General features: G+C 55.1%; 2 protein-coding genes across 5 annotated transcripts in view; one reads left to right on the top strand and one right to left on the bottom strand.

Moving 5' to 3' along the window:
- GMDS (GDP-mannose 4,6-dehydratase) overlaps positions 1-606 on the top strand; it is a 408,288-nt gene extending 407,682 nt beyond the window's left edge. Inside the window, exon 11 of the mRNA XM_005481685.4 lies at positions 98-606. Within this exon, the coding sequence (XP_005481742.1) occupies positions 98-160 (63 nt within the window). The 3' untranslated portion in view covers positions 161-606. The remainder of the gene's footprint in view (positions 1-97) is intronic.
- FOXC1 (forkhead box C1) lies at positions 465-14,798 on the bottom strand. 4 transcript variants are annotated; one of them, XR_012581077.1, is made up of 5 exons: positions 14,599-14,798; positions 14,462-14,522; positions 9,107-9,168; positions 8,586-8,760; positions 465-4,101 (listed from the first exon to the last, which is right to left on the bottom strand). XR_012581077.1 is itself a non-coding variant. In XM_074544605.1 (2 exons), the coding sequence occupies exon 2, from the start codon at positions 14,068-14,070 to the stop codon at positions 12,373-12,375; it is 1,698 nt and encodes a 565-aa protein (XP_074400706.1). In that variant the 5' UTR covers positions 14,071-14,522; positions 14,599-14,798; the 3' UTR covers positions 11,786-12,372. The 4 variants fall into 4 exon arrangements, 1 of the variants encoding a protein (XP_074400706.1); XR_012581076.1 differs by having other exon boundaries at positions 465-2,499; positions 14,462-14,798; XR_012581078.1 differs by lacking the exon at positions 9,107-9,168.
- Between the last annotated feature and the right edge of the window lie 3,899 nt (positions 14,799-18,697).

Raw genomic sequence — 18,697 nt, 5'->3', positions numbered from 1 at the left:
TGGGGGCCAGGGGGAGCTTGTCATGCTCAGGGGCATTCCTGACATGCTGCCATTTGTCCCTGCACTGGGGCCTCATCTGTCTCTCTCCTTCCTGCAGGAGCTGGTGAGGGAGATGGTGGACGCTGACGTGGAGCTCATGAGGAACAACCCCAATGCCTGAGCCCTGGCTGGGCCCAGCAGGCATCACAGGAGCCATGACACAGATGGCCAGCACTGCCATGAGCCACCAGGGTGGGCAGCTGGCCCTCCCTGTGATGGTTTTATTGTTGGCCTGCCTGTGTCTAAAAGACCAGTTTTATTCCTGCCTCCACCCTCTACATCCTCCCAGTGCCTCTTGCCCCATATATCATCCCAGGGCCAGCTCTGCCTGGGCTAAATTTGTCTTCAGACACTAACTGGGGAAGGATCATACTGTACCTGAAAAATTGATCAGCCAAACCCATTGATTTCATTTTTAGTTGAGACTTGTCTTTCTATTCTGTAGAACCTCCAGCACATTTTTAGTACTTGATCCCATTTGAGAAAAAAAAACATTCCCTGCCCCCCACTCCTCCCTTCTCCACATCAGCAGACCTTTGGTGCAAACATGGGCTCACCATGCCTCCAGACCTTGTTCCACAGCTTGCCCTTTCTGCCTTTCCTGAACACTCCTTGTTTTTCTTTCCTGCAGCCTTACCTCCACCCCAGCAGCCCATTCCCAGCACCTGAACTCTGTAAAAGTTTGGATAACTTGATATAACTTGCAGTGAAATCGCCTTTTGACCATGCTGAATTAATTCCTAATTGCTGGAATCGCTTTCAAACCAGTCAAGCTGGGGCTTGTATATGTTTTTCAGATCTTCATTTCAGAGTGTGCATGAGTCACAGAAAGCCTTTTTGTCCAGCACCTTCTCAATCCGGGGAGATTAGGGTGTTTTGATTTTTGACCGCCTCCCCCAAGAATCAAACCATTCTCCTTCCACCCTCTTCCTGCTTACTATAATTAAACCTCAGACAGGAGCCTGAAACATTTCAAAAGATGACTTAAGAAATAAAAACTAAATAAATAAAAAAAGCTTTAAAAAAATAGAAACTTCAAGGTGAGTAAATTTTTTTTTGCTTTTTGTGCCAAGGTACCTGGGTTATCCAGAGGTCGTCAAGCCCATACATTTCCCGTTGGTTTAGGATCTTCCACCCACCAATTACTCCCATCATTTTAACTTTATGCCTGGAAGTGAGCAAAGAGCAAGATTCATAGGAGGGAGGCACACAGGAGATACACTTGCTTCAAGTGCATCTCCTGCTTTTTAACTTCGTCTAGGGGGGACCCCTGTTAAAAGGAAGCCAATCGCGGGATGGGGGGGTAGCTGTGCCCGGGAGCGGTTCCATGATGGAAGTGATGCAGGTGACAGGAGGGAGAGCAGCCCCGGGGGAGCCGGGAGGATGCTCCGTGCTCCGCTCTCCAAGGGCTGCATTTGCCGGAGGTGCCGCGGGAAATGCGCGGCGCGGAGCGGAGCGCGCCCGGGCAACCGGAGCCGCCGCTTCCTTTGGGGCTGTTCCTTCCAAAGCGCGAGTGGGGAAAGGGAAACGTGGGAGCCCGGCCGCTGCTTGAGACCCTGCCTACAGGTGCACAGAGTAGGAGCCCGAAGGCGGAGAGGAGAGGAGAGGGGGCTGCGGACACAGAAGGATGTCCCTATTACATTTCCCCACGCGTGTGAGGCTCTCCAGCCCGCACGCAGTTCCCGCGGCACCCTCGGGGCCCTTCCAGCACAGACCAACGCCGAGCAGGTCACGGACACTCAGTCCGGAGGCCTGGACCTCCCTACGGCATCACACACACATTGCCACTCACTTTCCGTGGGTATATTTATAAAAACCCTCCTTGGGTGTTTTTCTCCTCGAACTGGTGCGACTCCACTGCTGCCCCCCGCTTTATTTTTAAGAGTAAACCAGCACTAATCCCCCTTCCCGTGGGCGCATGTCCATGCATTAGCTGCGCTCTTCCGCAGCGTTCACCCAGCGTGGATCTGCTGCACAGCCCCGGCGGGACGCGCTCGCCCCTGTGCCGTGGGCACCCACTGCGGTTTCCTCCGCACCCTGCCACGGCCGGGCGGCTCTCCCGTGCCCAGCGCTGTCCCCCCCACCCCGGGGCCGGGGAGGGCGGTGGAGGGAAGGGGAGGGGAGCGGAGGGGGCGAGCTCCCTCTGCCCGGCCGTACCGAGGGCTGCTCCCGCCTCAGCGCCTCGGCCAGGCGGTCACGGGCTGCGGGTGGCGGGTCTTTGGTGGCGAGCGGAATAATCATTTTTAAAAGTATTCCAGCGCTTTTATGGGAAGGCGTTTTTTTATGGCAGCAAACTACTTTTTCGCTTACAGTGATTCACTAGCAGGCTTGCTGGTACATCTGAATATTAGCTTACACGTCTCTGCCGAGGACTGGGAGCTTCGACTTCAGGGTCTTTTCTTTGGCATCTCTCACCGTAGCACACTCCAGAGAAGCATTTTCGTTCTCTGGTTTCTCTGTCTATATTGGAGAACAAATTGGGAAAAAGATGGGAAAGTGAAAACTGATTCTAGACTAAGCAGTCCCTCGCGGTGGCCTGGTGCTGGGTGTCTTTCTGCTGCCTTTGTAGGGACAAAACAAAAAAAGGTCCTGGTCATGACAGGACAAAATGTACACTGCCCCACTCCTTTCTACCATTTGGCAAAGGTCAGAACTGCTTTTCGGTTCCCCTAACACTACCTTCCTGCCTGATTCTTAATTGCTCCTAAAGTACCGCTCTTTGACCACGGGACCACGTCTTGAAAACTAAATAAATAATAACTCGCAGGCAAAACAAAACAAACCACTAACAAGCTTCAACTTAGAGAGATGATATGGTATATGTAGCTGATACACCAGCTACAGACTTGTGTTCTCTACATCAGTTTCGTGTGCACGTCAAGCGTTTTCTGCGTGCAGGATCGAAAGATACACTCCCCCTCTGCCCGTCTCTGGTCTCATATGGAGACACTGCAGCTTCGTTAATGGAAAAGAGCAGCTCCAGTAGTGAATAACCGAGCAGGCCCCCAGTCCTTCGCATCTTTCGCAAGCTTCCAACCATCCGCAGCAGCAGCACGAAACAAAGCGAAAGACAAGGTGGGTTTTACCTCTCCCGGAACCGCTGTGGCACCGGCCGGCAAAGGCCGGTTGGTGGCCAGGGCCTGACTATACACACCCTGCACTGTCGGGAGCCGGGAATACGGGCTCGGGACTCTTTCGGGGGTCCCCGCCCGGGCAGTCTGTGGGAAGAGGAGAGTTCACCCCGCGCCGCTGCTACGGGGAGAAGCAGGGTAGCAATGGCAGCTTTGGGTGGTGCGGGCTGCCCGGGAGGGCGCCCCGTCAGCAACAGGGGACTCGGGTGGGCAGGGAGAGGAGAGAGGGCCCAGCTGCTGCCCAGCGAGCTGCACAGGGCTGGGGCCCGGTGGGGAAGGCCGGCCTGGCCCTGCCTGCGGCTCCCTGCCCGGCAGCGCCAGGAATTACGAGCAGCGACGGCCGGGCTCGCTCCCCCGCGCCCGCCGCCTGTCAGCGCCGCCGCCGCCGCACCGCGTCTCTCAGCCATAGCTCAGCCCTCGCCTCCGCCGTACGGGCCGCTGCCCTTCCCCAGAACCTGTCGTGACAACGGTAAAAGTACCACGAGAGCCCTTTTAAAACTTTTTTTCCCTTCTCTGGAGGCCTTTCAGGCGACTCGTGGGCTTGCAGGCAGCAAGGAGCGCGGCGGGGGCTGAGGTGGGGTGGCCCCAGGGGAGCACAAGTCCTTGGCACTCCTGCCAGCGGCCGGGCCGGGGGTCGGCGCTGCCCCAGGGCCCGCCGGCGACACAGCCGGCCCGCCCGCCGCCCTCCACCCGGCCCCGGTGCGGAAGGCCGGCGAGACAAAGCGACGGGGCTCTCCGCGGGGTCGCAGGGCAAAACCGCCAGCGCCATCTAAAAATACGTCTCGAAGCTTGGAGCGCAAGCCCGAAGGATAAAAGCACACGGGGGCTGAAGGCAGCGCAGCCCCGCTCCTCGGGCTCCAACACGGCTTAGGGGGGTGGTGGAAAGAGGCTCTGCGGCCGGCCCTGGTGGCTCTCGGAGACGCATCGAGCGCTGCAAGGTATTTAGAAAAATAAAATTTAGGCGTAAATTGGGAGAATGGAAGAGTCTGCCCCGCCACCACCTCCCCCCGACGCCTTGCACATAAAGCAGCCACGTCCCCCCCGGGCGGACATGAGGGTCACATCCTCTTCCCGCTGCTCGCCCGGCCGGGAAGGCGCGCTCGGGGCTGCCCCGGAGCAGCGCGGGGAGAGGGGCACCGGGCGGGGGTCGCCGCCCCTCCCGCCTGCGGGTGGCAGGTTTGCAGGGGTGGGAGGCAAGGGGAGGCCCCCGTCGGCTCTCAGGGCTGCGCTCCTGCCTCCCCTTGTGACCCCCCTTCACCTCTGAGGGTTCGTTGGCTGAGCATTGTCTCCAGACACAACAAAACCAGGACGGAGCCCTGGAGCAGGCAGGGCTCCAACGTTTTGACGGGTGGAAGAAAAACATCAACAGATACTTTGCAATTATTTGGTGATGGGGGCTAAAGGAGAGGCGGGCGGGGGAGAGGTCGCTTCGCAGCAGCAGACGCTAATTGCAACCTTTGCTTTGCTAATGAGCTCGCACCGGTGCATTCCGCGGACATCACCGTCCCACCCCCCCGGCGGAGCGCTTGGGGGGTGGGAAATGGCGTCGGGAGAAAGTCGTAATTTTTCTGCAATTCATTATTCGGTTTTAAATCCCCCCCATCCTTGAGAGGCGAGGCTAGAAGCGCTGGCCGCCAGCACTTTCATAAATCCTCGCTTGGGGAGAACGGCGAGCAGCTCCTCGCTGGCAGGGGCGAGGTGTGCGAGCGCCCGGCCCCGTCCCACGCCGCGGGCAGCCGGGCATGCCCGGCCCGGGGCTGGCAGGGCGACGTGTCCTCCGCCCGCTTACGGCTTCAGCCTCCGCACAACCGGACCGGGGGAAATGCCCACACAGAACACATGCAGAAAATAGAGTTTCTCTCGAAACCCGCATCAAAACGGCGCTGGGAATGTATTTATACTGCGCAATCTTGCAGGCACCGACATTGTTTAAACAATTCTCTTCTGCTACGGACGATATTATCAGTACTTTTACATTATCGTTCAATGGAAAACATTCTTCTTTTTCCTTGTTTTAAATATTTATTTTTTAAAAAAAGGAGAAAAAAGAGGAATAAAAGGGAAGAAATTAAACTCGGCAGCTTAAATGTTCTGGCAAGTAAATAAATTCCAGGAACATTTTGGGAAAAACGTTTATGGCCTTTTTTTCCTGATCCGAGCACTTGCCTTCCGAGGGATGATGGTTATAGTGATATGACCTGTTTATTCATCGATTCATATAATATATAAATATCCTGAACTCGTGAGTGTAATAATTTGCGTTTTTTCTACTGGAGGAAATTCAGCTATTTTAAGAGTTAATGGTTCTAAATGTGTTGGTTTTCCTGGATTCTCCCCAGAGGTGATGGGGGCTGGAAAGGAGGGGGGATTCCAGTTTGGGGTTTTCACTGTTGTTGTTTTAATTCTGCTGAACGCAATCTAAAGCATCTGACCTGAACGTGGGGTGATACACGGCACAACCAAACCCCCTGACACCTAAAGGTCAGGTGAAAGTCTCCAGCAGGTAAGTTGTGGGCCGGCTGCCTGCCCATCTCACTTTGCTCTCTGGCTCACAAATTGTTCCCTTCTGCCCACCCAAGACGTTTCAAGCTGTGTTCGTTTAGGGGGCAAAAAAAATATTGCCGAACACCCAGTTCTCTTTCAGACGGAGATCCTGAGAGCCCTCACCGGTAGCTCGGGCTGCCTTCCCTTCACTCTCCGTCCCGGCGCTGTTTAACAGCCATTATTTTGTGGCACACGCATGCTAAGCAAGGCATAAGCTACGGGCCTAGAAGGTCGCAGAGGTGTGTAAAATAGATTCACGGGGTGAGGGAGAAATGCCCCCCACCTCCCAGGCAGACCCTGCCTGCTTAAAGGAGGGAGGGAGACTGCCAGCTACTTCCCAGGCCCGCGCAGCACAGAACACTGGCGTAGCAGACCAGGACAAAAAGCTGTCCCTCAGATCGCAGGGCCTTCCCCACGATGCTGTGCTGCCGTCTCTTCCCTGAGCACCACAGCCCTCCGACGGGCCTGTTCCTCCGAACCCGGCACCCCCCGGCCGTCGGGGGTCCGGCGAGCAGCACCTCGCAGCCGCTTGCCAAATTGCTGGGCGCCAGCAGCCTCAGCACCGAACTACGCTCAAGGGATTAGTCCCAAATGGCACGGAGGGCTCCCGCTCCGGCCGGACCAGCCGGAGTCACCCCCGGGAGTTCTGGGGCTTACTCCTCCGGCAGTCCAAGCAGGGCTTTTAGGATGCCTCGTTAGCAAATGAGGGGTCCTCCCAGTGGTCCCCCAGGCACCCGATCTATTGCTCACGCTACCTGCACGGCCAGCCCCTGCCTAGGACAAGGCCTGCCCGCTGCCCCAGGTGCGTGTGTACCATTTTAAGGGGGAATGGGGGGCGCAGCAGCGCTGCGAGGGCTCCCCGGTGCCTCCACCAGGGTACGGGGCTGCCGCCCGGCCCCGCAACTACCGGGTAAGGAGCCGGGCCTCTCCCCCTCCACCCCCCTCCATGCGGCTATTGTTTCGTTCAATTAGGCTCCGCTTGATAAAAAACAATCGCTCGTTAACCCTCGCCCTCCTCCCTCCCGGCTGGTGTGCTGTGAATGGCGACATCGTCTCCCTTGACCCCCGTCTCCTTTTCTGTCTTTCTGTCCCCTGAAAAATGATTCCGCGAGCTCTGATTGAATTTTATTCCTTCCTGACCTGGCCCGTTTTTATTGCATGGACACCATCAATCTTGACCTAACGCGACGTTTGTTTATTACTTTGGAAAGAAGCGAATGGCTTTATGAGCCCCAGCGTAATTAAACCAGGAGGGCTACGCTCACCGTGGCACAGCACCACCTTTGGGGCGGATTCACAACAGACAAGACGCCGGGGAGGCGAGGCAGAAGGGAAAAGGAAAAAAAAGCTGGGGGGGGACCGATACGGGAACGATGACTGGTGCCCTCCCAGCCCGCGAGCTTGTGACCGAAATACGGGACCGAAACCCGCGCACGTCCCTGGGGAGCTCCGAGCGGTTCCTTAGAGCACAGCCAAGGCTCGCCAGCCTCTTGCGCATCTCACCGCGCAAACCTGAGCGCGCCCTCCGCGCCACCCCGGCTGCCCGCTACCTGTGCCCCCGCGCAGCCACAGCTCAGCCTCGCACGCCCTGACAGTGCCCACCACCGTGCTCCTCATCTCCCGCCTAGCCTAAAAAACCCCACCAAAATCCACAAAACAAAAACTACTCCAACAACTCCCGCCCCCCAAAGAAAAAATCCGAAAAAACCTAATCAAAAGATTAGCTCATCTCAAAGTGCAGATGAATTTAGCCAACACGCCTGGTCCCAGCACAGGGAGACGGGGAAAATGGACTGAGTACGCGAAGGAGTTTAAATTACTTTACGAGTGAAATTAATTGAAAGCTAATGTTCGATTACCCGCCGCTGTTGAAATGGTTTATTTCGGGAAGCGGACGGGGGAGAGCTTCCAGGGGCCGCACCGCACCGCAGCTCTCCTGCGCTGTGCGCTGGAGCCATGTGCGCGCCTCGGCGCTACACGCTTTTGCCTACGCAATCAACGACGTAAGGAAGACTGAGCACTTTTACCTCACGCTCATCTCTACGCGGGCGCGGAGAGGCGCGCAGCCCCCGACCGTGCGCCACCGCTCCTTTTCCGCGCTGCCTCCCGCACAATCCGCAAAGCCCGCACAACCTGCAGCAGCTTTTGAGTGCGCCAAGCGCGACTCGCCTGAAACGCCCAAGCCAAGCCTCCAGAGGACAGGGCGAAACTCTAAGCTCGTCCTGCTCCAGCGGCGTGCTTTTGGGGAGGTGAGAGCAGCGTACAGGCAGCTGGTCAAAGCGCTGCAGCCCCAGTGTTACCAACAGCGTTACGAAGTTGAACCCGGCTATGAAAATAGCCGCTAACTTCGAAACGCCTTTCCCGAACTTCTTGGCTATCAGAAAGGGCCCCAGATATCATAAAACGCCGATTTGGAACCACTCAATTAATGTCTCCATCCACAAAACAGCCCCACCACGTTCTCCATCTAACCTGGCCTGTGGCGGTAGGGAAGGGGTTTTAATCCATGCCCTCTCGACTATCTGCATGCATTTCTCTGCTATTTTTGATTATGACCTTTGCATAATAGGAACATAATAGGAACTGTAATTACTTTAAGAAGAAATTCTAAGGAGGAAACTTAGAAAGGAGAATATTCCTCCTCTCTACGTTTTCCACAGTTTAAGTGACAGATGAGCGAGTACAAGAGAAACCACCAGAACCACCACGAAAATGGAATGGTTCCTCAAATCTATTAAAAAAAAAAAAAAAAAAAAAAAAAAAAAAAAAGCTGTTTTGTTTTATGGACAAAAAGCAAAGCAACAGTTTGGAAAACTAAAAAGATCAGTTTGAGCTAAAAAAAACAAAAACACCACAAAGCGCCGTTCTAACCTGGCGCCTAAATGACCTCTCCGCAGGCATGGCTGGGCCAAGTGTCCCCGTTTGCTGTAGGGGCTGTCACCACAGATGTCGAGGCCTTACGGGGACACCTCTCAGCGCACGTCCCGTGCCCACCGCTGCTCAAGGTCGCACCGCATCTCCTGTGGCGTTCAGGGCAGGCCCAGTTCTGCTGGGAGACAATCACAGGTCAGAAGAGACGCTCGCTCGGGTTTGCCTCCTGTGCGCAAGAGGAGAGAAGCACAGAAGGAGCAAGGGTTCGTGCCCGACGCTGGGCCCCACGCCTGCAGTTCACGGTGGCAGATGCCCCGCTCCCTGCCTTCCATCGCGCTGCCCCAGCCCGGGAAGGTTTCTAGCGAGCCCGCTCGGCCTTTCCCCATCCCAGCAGCTGCCTCACGACGAAGGCTCCGGCCCGGCAGAGCCCAGAGATGCCGACCCCCGACCGTGCAATGTCGCGCAGGGACCCGCGGTACCGAGCTGCGCGCCCGGCGGGGCTCCCGCGGCCAAGCCCGCACCTTCATCTGCCTGCCGCGGGGACAGCCAGCACTGCTAACCTTATTTTCGTTGTGATCAATTTCTGTGGGGAGCGGGAGAAAAAAAGATTATGATTATGATTGTGATAATAATTTAAATAAAACAGTGTTTTTAAAACTCAAGACGAAGGCACGCGTGTGCAGTGAGCCAGGTCGTCACACCGAGAAGCAGGAGGTGACCTCCGCCGCCACCACGCACGTCACTGCAGGAAAGGGATCCCCTCCGGGGGCAGAAGATCCCGACACGACCTACCTGAGGCCAAGAGGGAAGTTTCCCTGTGCCCCCTCCCCGAGTGCGAGCCGCCCTCCCGGCCCGCTGAGCCCTCACCCCCCGCCCTTTTGCAGCCAGGGCCACGAGCAGCGCAAGTTGCGCGGCCGCCCCGCGGCAGAGGGCCGCGCACCGCCCCGAGCATTAGCAGTAATTACACACGGCACTTGTTCAAGCCTCGCACGGCCCCCCAGCTTCCCCAGCCGAGCAGCACCACTGACAATGCAACGGGTTATTAAACAAGCCGGGCTGACAACTGCGCTCCCCACTATTTATTTTCGCCACAAACACCCTGACCGCTGAGAAAACCTAAACTACAGGAAAGCCGGCGCCTGATCGCAACAAAAATAACAGGCAAATAGCAGGCTCAATCGCCTCTACCCTCTGCCTTCTTTAAATTTTATTTTTAATACATGACGGGGGGCTGGAATGGTCTTATTATGCAGCCACCCCGCTGGCAAACCCATGTGCCAAGGCAGAGGGAACTGCCCCGGCGAGGGTCCCCTCTGCAGCGAGGGGGAGCGGGGGCGTAAGGCAGCGAGAGCCCCACCGTGCCTCCGGCGCTGCAGCCCCGCTCCCAAGGAGGCGGCGGTGGGCGGGAGCCGCCAGCTCGCTGCCCCCGCTCGGAACCGGGAGAGGGACGGTGCGGAGCAGAAAGCGAGCCCGACCGAGAATAGGTAACATTTTGTTTCCCTTTACGAGTGAAAAACGGGGAGCAGAAATTAAAATATATCCCCGGAGCGAAGGCGCTCAGCTTTGCTCGTCCTCCTCATCAGCTTTACCACAACTGAGCGATGGAGCGTTTAAGGTTCTCTTACCCAACTCAGCAAACAAATAAATGTAAATAAGGCACGCGGTAATCTTCGTAGAGGTACTAGCACGAAAAAGCAAAGACTAGACCATACTTAAATAAACGTGTTCTAAGCCCACGCGTTCTAAGATGACACACTCCCCTCGGTTCATTCCATCTGCTGGAGGTGTTTTCTAAACATGGGACTATTGCTTTGGAAGGAAGCACAGCTCAAAAGCGAGGTAATAAGGTTGAACTGTAAATACCTTTGTATTTATTTACAGTGTAACCCTTAACAATGCAACAGCAATTACTGCTAAGTGTTGCCTTTAGATAAGAGATTCTGATAGGAAACTGTATTATCTTGAAAGCAGATTTTAGGCCTTAAATGTCTGTAATCAAATAAACTTATTTCCAAGTCTGACTGACAAGGCCGGTTCTTTTAAGTTAATGGATTTATTGCATTTTGGTGGTTACTTACAAAAGGGGAAGGTGATCCCCACTGATCGTAGGTTCTTAATAGTAAATTGTCCAGAAGGTAGAATTCTTGATCTGACAAGATGCCAGTCTGTGCAGCACTCATTTGCTACCCTGGTAATATATATTTTTTTTTCCAATTTGAGGAAAACTGAGGGAGGTAAGGAGAAGGAAAAAAAAAAAAAAAGAAAGAAAAAAAAAAAAGAAAGAAAGAAAAACCAAACCAAAACAGCACCCAAGCAACTATATAAGAAAAATTCGCCCCCACAAAATATTTGAAAAATAATCGGTCCGAGCAATTGAGACGCAGACCAGTGAAGTCCCTAAAGGACGGGAGTAATGCAGAGCTGTAAAGGTGTAAGGGTAGACTGTACAAGTACCCTTTAACACTACTACTCTTGCCCCTCGGCCCCGAAATTAAATAGAACTTTATGTGTTACAGAAGCGGCTTCACTGATGTGATTGCACGCTTTGCTATCACTTCTAAGAAGCAGTAATTTATATGCTGGCATTATATTTAAGAGTACACGTACTACAGATTATTTGGCATCTGCTATACACTGGAGTTTAGAAAAAAATGCAATACGTATATGAAACTATAAATAAATACGTAATCCTTCTTTAAATATAGGTACATATGTAAATCCTAGATATAAATACATTTGAAACACACACAGAGCGATCGATAGCTCGACATATACAGTTACACATGGTCTGGAATCTAGTGCATGCACTTCTACCTCGGACTTATCACTTAATATATCCTTACATAGGCATATCATTTAAAACAACGTAATGTCGCCATACTACTGTGTATGGTCAAATGTTTCCAGGTCTTGCCATTAATTGCTAAGAAAACGTGTTTGTTTATTTGCCAACTCAGAGCTGCCATGGGAAAGTATTTTTTTCCTAGCGGATAAGGCGAGCTGACTAAGTGGAACATATTGCAGAAGAGACTGAAAAGGGATTTTTCGACCTGGCAGTTCCTAAATGGTCTTTGGAATTTGTGCGGAGGGGAACAAGCTGTTCCAGCGACAAAAGTTAGTTATGAAATCCCTTTTCCCTCTCTTTCTTTCTCTCTCTCTCTAAATGAAAGCATTAAAATATACAGACGTGTAAAGGATCATTCCAACTGAATGGTAATTTATTAATAAACAAACAATGCAATACCTTCAGAATATTTTCAACAAAAAAAAAGAAAAATATTGGTAGAATAAGATTAATACAGTTTCCCTTTTTATATATAGTGAAAAAAATCAGCGTTTCAGTCAATTATAAGGTCACTTTTCAGGAAAGGGGGAAACACTTTCTGGCGTTTGGTCCGCAACATCCAACTACAAATTAAAAATAAATTACTATGTCGCAATTTACATTTTAAAACAAGTCCTTGTAGAAGAGAAAGGGGAGGGGGAAAGAAGCTGGTACTCTACGCTGGACTTTTCGCTCCCTTTTAAACACGGGGCATGACAATACCTTAAGGGACGGGGAAGAGCGCGGGATGGGGGGCGGGAAAAAAAAAGTATTTCTCAAAGCAATTAGAAAAACAAAACTTACGTGTTATTGGAGTAACACTGTCCTTTAACAAACCAAGATATGCTTTGGGGCTGTCTCTGTACAAAAGCTTTGCGCGATGCGCCCGCTTCCCTCCGCGGGCGCTGCGAGGGCCGGAGGCGCGGTGCTGAGTTCCCGCGGTGTCCCCGCGACGGGGCGCGCTCAGAACTTGCCGCAGTCGTAGACGAAGGCCCCGGAGGTGCGGTAGAGCGGCTGGCTGCCGGGGAAGGCCATCTGACAGCTCCCGCCGCCCCCCGCCCCGCCGCCGCCGCCGCCGCCCCCTGCCCCGCTGCCTCCCCCGCCGCCGCCGCCGCCGCCCGGCGAGGCGCTCAGCCCGAGCCGCGGCGCCTCGAACACCTCTCTCGGGGCGGCGGCGAAGCCCTGCTGCGGCCCCGCGTAGCCCGCCGCGCCCGCCAGCGGGCCCAGCTCCCCCGCCGCCGCCGCCGCCGCGGCCGCCGCCGCCTGGTTGAGGTACCAGGAGGCCAGGCGGCCCTGGTGCGGGTGCGGGTGGTGCCCCTCCTGGTGGCCGCCCGCCGCGCCGCCCAGCCCGCCGTGCCCCAGCGCCCCGCCGCCGCCGCCCCCCGCCCCGCCGCCGCCGCCGCCGCCGCCGCCGCCCGAGGGCATCGCGTACTCGGGCAGCGGGTCCTCGGCGGGGCTGGCGGCCGCGGAGGGCAGGTGGCCGGGCCGGTCGGCGCCGCCCGCCGCCGCGTACAGGCTCATGGCCTGCATGTTGCAGTGGTAGGTGCCGGCGGCGGCGCCGGCGGCCGCCTGGCCGCAGGGCGAGCCGTAGACGGAGCTGTGTCCCGGCGAGTATCCCCCGAGGGACAGGGCGGGCGGGATGCCGGTGCGCGGGGCTGCGGCGGCGGGGGCCAGGAGGCCGGCGCCCAGCTCGGCGGCGGCCTGCGGCGAGCCCCGCAGCGAGGTCATGATGTTGTCCACGCTGAAGCCCGGGCCGTGGTGGTGGGGAGGCGGCGGGGGCGGCGGCGGGGGCGGCGGGGGCTCGGGGGCCTCCAGGCTGAGGGAGCGGCTGGAGGGGAGGGTGCTGCGGGGGCTGCCGCCGCTGGAGAGGCTGCTGCTGCTGTCGGGGCTCTCGATCTTGGGCACGGCGCCGAGCGGCGGCGCGGCGCCCGGGGGGGACACGGCCTGCGGCGGCGAGGCCGTGCCGTTCTCCGTCTTGATGTCCTGGATGCGGACGGGCGGCGGCGGCGGCGCGGCGCTGCCCCCGGCGGGGCCGCCCTCGGGTTCGGCGGCGGCGGCGGGCGGCGGCGGGCGCGGCGGGGCATGGTCCTTGAGGTGCAGGCGGTCCTTCTCCTCCTTGTCCTTGACGGCGTCCTTCTTTTTGAAGCGGCGGCGGCGGCGGAGGAAGCTGCCGTTCTCGAACATGTTGTAGGAGTCGGGGTCGAGGGTCCAGTAGCTGCCCTTGCCGGGCTTCTTGTCGTCGCGGGGCACCTTGACGAAGCACTCGTTGAGGGAGAGGTTGTGGCGGATGCTGTTCTGCCAGCCCTGCTTGTTGTCCCGGTAGAAAGGGAACCGCTCCATGATGAACTGGTAGATCCCGTTCAAGGTGATCTTCTTATCGGGAGCGTTCTGGATGGCCATGGTGATGAGGGCGATGTAGCTGTAGGGCGGCTTCACCATATCCTTGGGCTGCGGCGGTGGCGTGTAGGGCCCGTAGGCTCGGGCCATGCCGGCCGGGTACTGCTCGTGGGCCGGGTGGGAGTACATGCTCATCGGGGCCGGCATGGCCGTGTAGCCCCCGCCGGCCGCCGCCGCAGCAGCACGGTAGTAGCTCTGCTCTCCGCCGAGGTACGGCACCACTCCTAGGGAGTTGGGACTGGACACGGAGTAGCGAGCCTGCATGTCCTCCCGTCAGCTTTCCCCCACCCTCCCCGCCGGACCAAACAGCGCGTCCCTTCCCCCTCCACCCCTCCGCCGCTCCGCGGACCGAGCTGGACCGGGCGGCCGGGCAACCCCCACCCCCCCACCCCCCCGGCGGAGCGCGGAAAAAAGGAGGAAGAATAACGACGGCAGCGCCGAAAGCCTCCTCTTCTTCGCCCGGGAAAGCCCACCGGCGAGCTCCCGCGCTCCACGCGGAGGGGGGAAAAAAATCAAAAAAGGGGGGGAAAAAGGAGGGGGGACAAAAAAGGGGGAAAATGTTTTAAAAAAGAAAACGGCGGAGAAAAAAAAAAAAAAGTAATCGCAGCGGAGAAAGAAACTTCCAAACGCAGAAAGAGTATTAAGAAAATAAAACCTTTGCAAAGAGGCTCCCACGCTCCCAGTTCCTTGTTCCACGGGGATCTGCAACAAGTTGTCTGCAAAGGAGGGACAAAAGTAGAGGGATGTGTTTTGTTGGCTTTTTTAAGCGAGCAGAAGAAGAAAAAAATCCACCTTCCCGATCTCCCAGTGCAAAGTTTCCCTCTCTCTCTCCCTCTCGCTTTTTTTCAGTCTCTTTTTCAGTCGCAGGCTGCTTTGGGAAGCATCGGAAAAACTCCTGAACTTTTGAGCATCCGTCACCACGGCGAGAACTTTTTTACGCACTTACAGTTTTCTCCTTTTTTTTTCCCTCCCTCTCCTCTCTCGGTCTCCCTTTTTTTTTTTTCCTCTCTTTTTTTTTTCTTTTCCTCCTTTTGCAGGCGGCTCGGCTCCGCCCCGCAGAGCCGGGCCAGCCAATGAGGGCCGGGAGACACCCCGGGCTCTGAATGAGGAGGGAAAAAAAAACAAAAAAGGAGAGACCGGGGAGGAGAAAAAAAAAATAGAAAGAAAGAAAAAAAAAATCCCCACAGCAGCTCCGGGAGTTGTAGCGCTCGGGGACCGGCCACACACACTCGACGGCACACGCGGGCGCCCTGAGCGCTGCAGAGCCCCACGTTCTCTCAGGCCGCTGCGCACCCGCGGGGAGCCTCCAGCGCCCGCGCATCTTGCGCGACGACCCCGCCCGAGCCCCACTGCCCTGCACCTCGCTCGCTCGCCCGCCCGCACACCCGCGTCCTTACACACGCACCGCGGGCACACGCACCATGTGCGTGTCCTTACCAATAGATATGTATATATATGTATTTGTGTGTGTACACATGTTTGTGTGTGCATGGAGCTTTCCCCGGAGCTCCTTCCACCCACGCGCACTCCTCGCGCTCTGCCACGCGTGTTTTCTCCACGAATGTTACTTCTCTTGTTATTTATTATTATTATTATTCTTTGTTGTTGTTGCCGTTGTTGTGCGTGTGTAAACTCATTGGTCTATTTTCTCCACACGTTCCGGTAGGGCTCTCTCCTCCCATTCCCTCCAGGCTGCCGCTCGTGTCGGCGGGCCGGCTCCGTGCCGGTGTGCCGGCTCCGTGTCGCTGTGCCGGCTTGCACCCTGTCGGCCCCGGCCAGAAGCTCACCCCAGCTGCCTTCCACTCCCCACGCCCGCGGGGGCACGGCGAGAAAAGTGCATGTATGTGTGTGCATGTGTGTGTCTGTGTGTCTGTCTCTGTGTGTGTGTGCTTGTGTGTGTGGTGGGGTGCCCCCGCACCACCCTGCCTGCAGCCAGCTGCCTGCCTGACCAAACGCTTCTGAAGAGATTGCATTCCTCCGGTTGACAAGGGTTTGACGAGTCCTGCAAAGCTCCTTTTTATTAATCAGCCACCGAGGGCTTTCCTCCCTCTGTCTGCAAAAGAAGCGCCCGCTGCCTCTGCTGTTTGTAAACACGGGCGCGTTTCTCTGAACGGGGTCTGTAGCTCGCCCCTTCAGGTAATCTTTGCGTGATGTGGGCTGTGAGACGGAGAGGGGATCCTTGCTTTATCTCTTTACCCATTTGAGACGGAGAGGGCACAATTTTGTTGCTAGTCTGTTTCAGAGTGGATTCCGTGGTATGTCAGGTGTGTCAAAAGAAAAAAAAAGGGGAGGGGGGGAGGAAAAGAAGAACAAAATCCCTTAACTGCTTGGCCGGTTCTGCTGTGAAGTCTTGATTTGCCTTTGTCTAACTATCTGAAATAACATTTGGGCTCTAATCAGAATAAGACTTTAACGGGAACTCAAAGGGAACCGAGAGTGGAGGCTTGGTTATTTATTTTTTAAATTTTAATTTCAATTGTCTCTTACATTTGATGAATGAAGATTTTCTTTTCGTACTTTAAACACGGGTGAAATTAGTATACATTGTTTCACAGTAGTCCATTTTACCAACACTTCAGATATTCGAAATACAACCCAGTACTCTTCATTCGCTTTGTAGCCCCATACCTCTGAAACTTCATTAGCGTTAATAACAGAACAGCTAAAAGGATTACGCTGAAATAATTTTAAAAGGTGGAATTTGTGTGGGAAAGACATGTGTGTGGTGAGCTTGTGAGATGAATTACCCATCCTGATCCTGTGACACTAAAAATACGTTAAAAGACCCTTTTGGCTTCACTGATTTGAAACCCCCTTTCCACACTTTTTACTGTGATCGATTGCTTTGGGGATCATGCCTCCGGAGCGTGCTAAAGGCGCATCGTGTGCTTGGTGATATTTCAGTAGGAATGGCTTTTCCTCTCAAACACCGATCTGTTGGTTATTAAAAAAAAAAAAGTATTTGGAATGAGATTCAAGTCATGTGAAGAAGGTAATTTATGTAGCTTAATATCTGCTCCTTTTCGTATTCAAACGTAACGGGTCTCCTTTTGGTAGTAAATGTCAGTTCTTTAATGGTGAATACATTATCCCGTTTAGCCTGTTGTATTTCATCGTCTGGAATCTTTCACCTGCTCCTGCCTAATTACACTTTTTTCCCTTTCCTCCCACCACGGCAGAATTAATAAATGTGCAAGCACTGGACTAGATGTCAATTCCAACACTTTATATTTTCAAAACCTCTTTCTTGTTTTGCTGAGGAGGGGGGAAAAATGGAAAAAGAGAAAGAAAAAGGGCATTTTAGCACGTTTCCATGCAGCCCGGGTCATCCGGTTTTCCCACGGTATTACCTGCCGTTAAAAACAATTTCCGTGGGTTTCCCGCTCGCTCCCTCGAGCGCCCGTAACGTGCCGCTCCGAGACCCGGAGCCTTCAGTGGCTTTTTCATTTTATCTGGACAATGTTGGCGGTAGCGAAGCTGTTTCACAGGCAAAGGTTGGAGTAACACCGAGAAGTTTCAGTACAGAGAAGGAGGGGAAGGGGGGGCATTAATCCGAAGCATTTTGCATCTAATATATTTTGCAACAGCAACTCTGATGCTATAATTGCGAACTGACGCAACCAACGTGTGTTAAGTTACAGACCTCAACCCAGCAGGACTTTGGTTTCTCTGCTGGAGGCACAAAAGTCACCATTGTGAAGGTTCATAGTGGAATCTGGAGCTTGTGTGTGTGTGCGTGTTGAGGGAAAGCGACGTGTTTAGGGAGGCAGGAAGATCAGTTTTCCCCCTGCTGTCTTTGGATGCCACCCAGAAAGAGTCCTTGGCGCTGGGTCTTCACCCACCCGGTCGCGCGGCAGGGCTGCCTCTGCCCCTCAGCCAGCCCGGCCTCGGTGCGGGGCAGCCGCCCGGAGGTGTCCCGCCCGGCCCTGCCCAGGAGCGGAGCAGGACGGCGGCAGCGGCAGCCTCGGCCTCCGTGGGCCCCTGTCCCGCAGGCCCCCGGGAAAGCACGGCACTGCCGCCGCCTCCCCAGGCCGGGCGAGGGACGCCGGCGGCGGGGCGGGAGCCCCGATGGGCAGAGCCAGGCCGGGGAGCCGCGTTTGTCTTGAAACCCTCCGAGGATTCGTGTGTGTGGTCATTTTCAACCTTATTTAGGAAGATGTCAGAAAGAAAGATGACATCGGAGCGGTAGGCGGCGGGACTGGTATTTGACCTGGGCAAAGCCCAGGTGGACCCAAACAATTCGCTGTGCGTTGTCCTCTCCTCTCAAAGACCTGGAGGTGAACTGGTTTCCAGCCCCGGGCTGTTTATGTTAAACGTAGTCAGAGCTTCGCTTCTCTCCCTTGCTTTTGGCTTCAACATCATAGCAGTGTCCCTGTAACTCCAAAAACCAGCCACCCTGCCCGGCTCTTCGCATCTCAGGATGCAGCTTTCCAGCAGGCGACACCGCAGGAGAAAACCGCTGACATCCTTTCGAGGGGTAGGGAGGGAAGTTGATGGCATCAAATCTGTGCTTCACCAGTAGAAAAATCTGTTGTGCCGAAAGTCTCCTCTCTGTTTGCAGCCGCTGGACATGGGTGACAGCAATCCCTTCTTCCCTCCCTCCCTCCCTCCCTCTCGTTCTTGCACCAGCACCACTGCCATCTCAAGCCTGTGCAATTAAGCCGAGTTCTAAATGCAAGGTCTGTTTTGCGTGGCACTCAGTTAAGCAAACAGGCGTGATTGTTATTTTATTAACGTGGGTTAACAATTCCATAAATATGCCGAGGTAGTTTTCCAATCCAGGGCGTCTTTTATCTTGAGACATAAATAACACAACTTAATACGAAAATGAGCACTCCATTCCCTGTGGCATCTTTAGCCTCTCGTTCTTGGCTGAGAAATAAATTATCCT

This window comes from Zonotrichia albicollis, chromosome 1 (genome assembly GCF_047830755.1).
Source record: "Zonotrichia albicollis isolate bZonAlb1 chromosome 1, bZonAlb1.hap1, whole genome shotgun sequence".
NCBI lineage: Eukaryota > Metazoa > Chordata > Aves > Passeriformes > Passerellidae > Zonotrichia > Zonotrichia albicollis.
Note: the sequence above shows the minus strand (reverse complement) of the source record. Positions and strands in the feature narration are given on the sequence as shown.

What these genes read in the sequence shown, in the direction of transcription:
- FOXC1 (XM_074544605.1), bottom strand. Translation starts at nt 14,070, where the DNA reads ATGCAGGCTCGCTACTCCGTGTCCAGTCCCAACTCCCTAGGAGTGGTG.